The sequence below is a fragment of the Salvelinus fontinalis genome, chromosome 31, assembly GCF_029448725.1.
Source record: "Salvelinus fontinalis isolate EN_2023a chromosome 31, ASM2944872v1, whole genome shotgun sequence".
NCBI lineage: Eukaryota > Metazoa > Chordata > Actinopteri > Salmoniformes > Salmonidae > Salvelinus > Salvelinus fontinalis.
Window position 1 is genome coordinate 11579007 of NC_074695.1, and position 6000 is coordinate 11585006.

Consider the following 6000-nt stretch of genomic DNA (forward strand, 5'->3'; position numbering starts at 1 on the left):
TCCTCTGTACTGATAAGCACATCCCCCTGTCCTCTGTCCTCTGTCCTGATAAGCACATCCCCCTGTCCTCTGTCCTGATAAGCACATCCCCCTGTCCTCTGTCCTGATAAGCACATCCCCCTGTCCTCTGTCCTCTGTACTGATAAGCACATCCCCCTGTCCTCTGTCCTGATAAGCACATCCCCCTGTCCTCTGTCCTCTGTACTGATAAGCACATCCCCCTGTCCTCTGTCCTGATAAGCACATCCCCCTGTCCTCTGTCCTCTGTACTGATAAGCACATCCCCCTGTCCTCTGTCCTGATAAGCACATCCCCCTGTCCTCTGTCCTGATAAGCACATCCCCCCCTGTCCTCTGTACTGATAAGCACATCCCCCCCTGTCCTCTGTCCTGATAAGCACATCCCCCTGTCCTCTGTCCTGATAAGCACATCCCCCTGTCCTCTGTCCTGATAAGCACATCCCCTTGTCCTCTGTCCTCTGTCCTGATAAGCACATCCCCCCCGTCCTCTGTCCTGATAAGCACATCCCCCTGTCCTCTGTCCTCTGTCCTGATAAGCACATCCCCCCCTGTCCTCTGTCCTGATAAGCACATCCCCCCCTGTCCTCTGTCCTGATAAGCACATCCCCCCCTGTCCTCTGTACTGATAAGCACATCCCCCTGTCCTCTGTCCTCTGTCCTGATAAGCACATCCCCCCCTGTCCTCTGTCCTGATAAGCACATCCCCCCCTGTCCTCTGTCCTGATAAGCACATCCCCCCCTGTCCTCTGTACTGATAAGCACATCCCCCTGTCCTCTGTCCTGATAAGCACATCCCCCTGTCCTCTGTCCTGATAAGCACATCCCCCTGTCCTCTGTCCTGATAAGCACATCCCCCTGTCCCCTGTCCTCTGTCCTGATAAGCACATCCCCCTGTCCTCTGTCCTCTGTCCTGATAAGCACATCCCCCTGTCCTCTGTCCTCTGTCCTGATAAGCACATCCCCCTGTCCTCTGTCCTCTGTCCTGATAAGCACATCCCCCTGTCCTCTGTCCTGATAAGCACATCCCCCTGTCCTCTGTCCTGATAAGCACATCCCCCTGTCCTCTGTCCTGATAAGCACATCCCCCTGTCCTCTGTACTGATAAGCACATCCCCCTGTCCTCTGTACTGATAAGCACATCCCCCTGTCCTCTGTCCTCTGTCCTGATAAGCACATCCCCCCTGTCCTCTGTCCTGATAAGCACATCCCCCTGTCCTCTGTCCTGATAAGCACATCCCCCTGTCCTCTGTACTGATAAGCACATCCCCCTGTCCTCTGTCCTCTGTCCTGATAAGCACATCCCCCTGTCCTCTGTCCTGATAAGCACATCCCTCTGTCCTCTGTCCTGATAAGCACATCCCCCCCTGTCCTCTGTACTGATAAGCACATCCCCCCCTGTCCTCTGTCCTGATAAGCACATCCCCCTGTCCTCTGTCCTGATAAGCAGATCCCCCTGTCCCCTGTCCTGATAAGCACATCCCCCTGTCCTCTGTCCTGATAAGCACATCCCCCTGTCCTCTGTCCTGATAAGCACATCCCCCTGTCCTCTGTCCTGATAAGCACATCCCCCTGTCCTCTGTCCTCTGTCCTGATAAGCACATCCCCCTGTCCTCTGTCCTGATAAGCACATCCCCCCCTGTCCTCTGTCCTGATAAGCACATCCCCCCCTGTCCTCTGTCCTGATAAGCACATCCCTCTGTCCTCTGTCCTGATAAGCACATCCCCCTGTCCTCTGTCCTGATAAGCACATCCCCCCCTGTCCTCTGTCCTGATAAGCACATCCCCCCCTGTCCTCTGTCCTGATAAGCACATCCCTCTGTCCTCTGTCCTGATAAGCACATCCCCCTGTCCTCTGTCCTGATAAGCACATCCCCCTGTCCTCTGTCCTGATAAGCACATCCCCCTGTCCTCTGTCCTCTGTCCTGATAAGCACATCCCCCCCTGTCCTCTGTCCTGATAAGCACATCTCCCTGTCCTCTGTCCTCTGTCCTGATAAGCACATCCCCCCCTGTCCTCTGTCCTGATAAGCACATCCCCCTGTCCTCTGTCCTCTGTCCTGATAAGCACATCCCCCCCTGTCCTCTGTACTGATAAGCACATCCCCCCCTGTCCTCTGTACTGATAAGCACATCCCCCTGTCCTCTGTCCTCTGTACTGATAAGCACATCCCCCTGTCCTCTGTCCTCTGTCCTGATAAGCACATCCCCCTGTCCTCTGTCCTCTGTCCTGATAAGCACATCCCCCTGTCCTCTGTCCTGATAAGCACATCCCCCCTGTCCTCTGTCCTCTGTCCTGATAAGCACATCCCCCCTGTCCTCTGTCCTCTGTCCTGATAAGCACATCCCCCTGTCCTCTGTACTGATAAGCACATCCCCCCTGTCCTCTGTCCTGATAAGCACATCCCCCCTGTCCTCTGTCCTGATAAACACATCCCCCTGTCCTCTGTCCTCTGTCCTGATAAGCACATCCCCCCTGTCCTCTGTCCTCTGTCCTGATAAGCACATCCCCTCTGTCCTCTGTCCTGATAAGCACATCCCCCTGTCCTCTGTCCTCTGTACTGATAAGCACATCCCCCTGTCCTCTACCTCAGTCCGTCGTTTCTCTGAGCTGCGGCAGCGGTTGGTGGCTCCGAAACAGAAACAGGAAGTGCAACCTTTAGGGTTGGTGGGGTCAAGGTGGAAGGTCTCCACTCTGCACTGGTCACAACGACCACCCTGGACATTCTCCTGAAAAAGGAAAGTGACAAAGTTCTGCTACAACGTCCTTGTGAGGATCTGCTTCCTGGTTGAACATATCCAACTCGAAGGACCATGAAAAATGAAATAACTTAATCTGCCTCTAAATACTAATCTAAGGGTGCACGGGAAAAATGATTCATTATGTTATGTAGCAGAGAGAGGAAATACATTTTACATTGACATTAAAGTAAAGTTCACACAGACAGTAGAGTGGAGTTCACACAGACAGTAGGGTGGAGTTCACACAGACAGTAGAGTGGAGTTCACACAGAGAGTAGGGTGGAGTTCACACAGACAGTAGGGTGGAGTTCACACAGACAGTAGAGTGGAGTTCACACAGAGAGTAGGGTGGAGTTCACACAGACAGTAGGGTGGAGTTCACACAGACAGTAGGGTGGAGTTCACACAGACAATAGGGTGGAGTTCACACAGACAGTAGGGTGGAGTTCACACAGACAGTAGGGTGGAGTTCACACAGACAGTAGGGTGGAGTTCACACAGACAGTAGGGTGGAGTTCACACAGACAGTAGGGTGGAGTTCACACAGACAGTAGGGTGGAGTTCACACAGAGCGTAGGGTGGAGTTCACACAGACAGCAGGGTGGAGTTCACACAGACAGCAGGGTGGAGTTCACACAGACAGTAGGGTGGAGTTCACACAGGCAGTAGGGTGGAGTTCACACAGAGAGTAGGGTGGAGTTCACACAGACAGCAGGGTGGAGTTCACACAGGCAGTAGGGTGGAGTTCACACAGGCAGTAGGGTGGAGTTCACACAGGCAGTAGGGTGGAGTTCACACAGACAGCAGGGTGGAGTTCACACAGACAGGAGGGTGGACACGGACGGGAGGGAGTGTGGACACGGACAGTAGGGAGTGTGGACACGGACAGTAGGGAGTGTGGACACGGACAGTAGGGAGTGTGGACACGGACAGTAGGGAGTGTGGACAGGAGGGAGTGTGGACACGGACAGTAGGGAGTGTGGACAGTAGGGAGTGTGGACACGGACAGTAGGGAGTGTGGACAGTAGGGAGTGTGGACACGGACAGTAGGGAGTGTGGACACGGACAGTAGGGAGTGTGGACAGGAGGGAGTGTGGACACGGACAGTAGGGAGTGTGGACAGTAGGGAGTGTGGACACGGACAGTAGGGAGTGTGGACAGGAGGGAGTGTGGACACGGACAGTAGGGAGTGTGGACAGGAGGGAGTGTGGACACGGACAGTAGGGAGTGTGGACAGTAGGGAGTGTGGACAGGAGGGAGTGTGGACACTGACAGGAGGGAGTGTGGACAGGAGGGAGTGTGGACACTGACAGGAGGGAGTGTGGACACTGACAGGAGGGAGTGTGGACACTGACAGGAGGGAGTGTGGACAGGAGGGAGTGTGGACACTGACAGTAGGGAGTGTGGACACTGACAGTAGGGAGTGTGGACACTGACAGGAGGGAGTGTGGACAGGAGGGAGTGTGGACAGGAGGGAGTGTGGACAGGAGGGAGTGTGGACACTGACAGGAGGGAGTGTGGACACTGACAGGAGGGAGTGTGGACAGGAGGGAGTGTGGACACTGACAGTAGGGAGTGTGGACACTGACAGTAGGGAGTGTGGACACTGACAGGAGGGAGTGTGGACACTGACAGGAGGGAGTGTGGACACTGACAGGAGGGAGTGTGGACAGGAGGGAGTGTGGACACGGACAGTAGGGAGTGTGGACACGGACGGGAGGGAGTGTGGACAGGAGGGAGTGTGGACACTGACAGGAGGGAGTGTGGACACAGACAGGAGGGAGTGTGGACACGGACAGGAGGGAGTGTGGACACGGACAGGAGGGAGTGTGGACACGGACAGGAGGGAGTGTGGACACGGACAGGAGGGAGTGTGGACACTGACAGGAGGGAGTGTGGACACGGACAGGAGGGAGTGTGGACACGGACAGGAGGGAGTGTGGACACGGACAGGAGGGAGTGTGGACACGGACAGGAGGGAGTGTGGACACGGACAGGAGGGAGTGTGGACACGGACAGGAGGGAGTGTGGACACGGACAGGAGGGAGTGTGGACACGGACAGGAGGGAGTGTGGACACGGACAGGAGGGAGTGTGGACACGGACAGGAGGGAGTGTGGACACGGACAGGAGGGAGTGTGGACACTGACAGGAGGGAGTGTGGACACTGACAGGAGGGAGTGTGGACACAGACAGGAGGGAGTGTGGACAGGAGGGAGTGTGGACAGGAGGGAGTGTGGACACTGACAGGAGGGAGTGTGGACACTGACAGGAGGGAGTGTGGACACTGACAGGAGGGAGTGTGGACACTGACAGGAGGGAGTGTGGACACTGACAGGAGGGAGTGTGGACAGGAGGGAGTGTGGACACTGACAGTAGGGAGTGTGGACACTGACAGTAGGGAGTGTGGACACTGACAGTAGGGAGTGTGGACACTGACAGGAGGGAGTGTGGACACTGACAGGAGGGAGTGTGGACAGGAGGGAGTGTGGACACGGACAGTAGGGAGTGTGGACACGGACGGGAGGGAGTGTGGACAGGAGGGAGTGTGGACACTGACAGGAGGGAGTGTGGACACAGACAGGAGGGAGTGTGGACACAGACAGGAGGGAGTGTGGACACAGACAGGAGGGAGTGTGGACACGGACAGGAGGGAGTGTGGACACTGACAGGAGGGAGTGTGGACACGGACAGGAGGGAGTGTGGACACGGACAGGAGGGAGTGTGGACACGGACAGGAGGGAGTGTGGACACGGACAGGAGGGAGTGTGGACACGGACAGGAGGGAGTGTGGACACGGACAGGAGGGAGTGTGGACACGGACAGGAGGGAGTGTGGACACGGACAGGAGGGAGTGTGGACACTGACAGGAGGGAGTGTGGACACTGACAGGAGGGAGTGTGGACACTGACAGGAGGGAGTGTGGACACTGACAGGAGGGAGTGTGGACACAGACAGGAGGGAGTGTGGACAGGAGGGAGTGTGGACAGGAGGGAGTGTGGACACTGACAGTAGGGAGTGTGGACACTGACAGTAGGGAGTGTGGATACTGACAGGAGGGAGTGTGGACACTGACAGGAGGGAGTGTGGACAGGAGGGAGTGTGGACACGGACAGTAGAGAGTGTGGACACGGACGGGAGGGAGTGTGGACAGGAGGGAGTGTGGACAAGGACAGGAGGGAGTGTGGACACAGACAGGAGGGAGTGTGGACACAGACAGGAGGGAGTGTGGACACTGACAGG

At 56.5% G+C, this 6000-nt stretch overlaps 1 protein-coding gene across 1 annotated transcript in view; it reads right to left on the minus strand.

The window, feature by feature from the left end:
• LOC129829554 (laminin subunit alpha-5-like) overlaps positions 1–6000 on the minus strand; it is a 279352-nt gene that overhangs the window by 124926 nt on the left and 148426 nt on the right. Inside the window, exon 34 of the mRNA XM_055891310.1 lies at positions 2606–2746. Coding sequence (XP_055747285.1) covers positions 2606–2746 — 141 coding nt within the window. The remainder of the gene's footprint in view (positions 1–2605; positions 2747–6000) is intronic.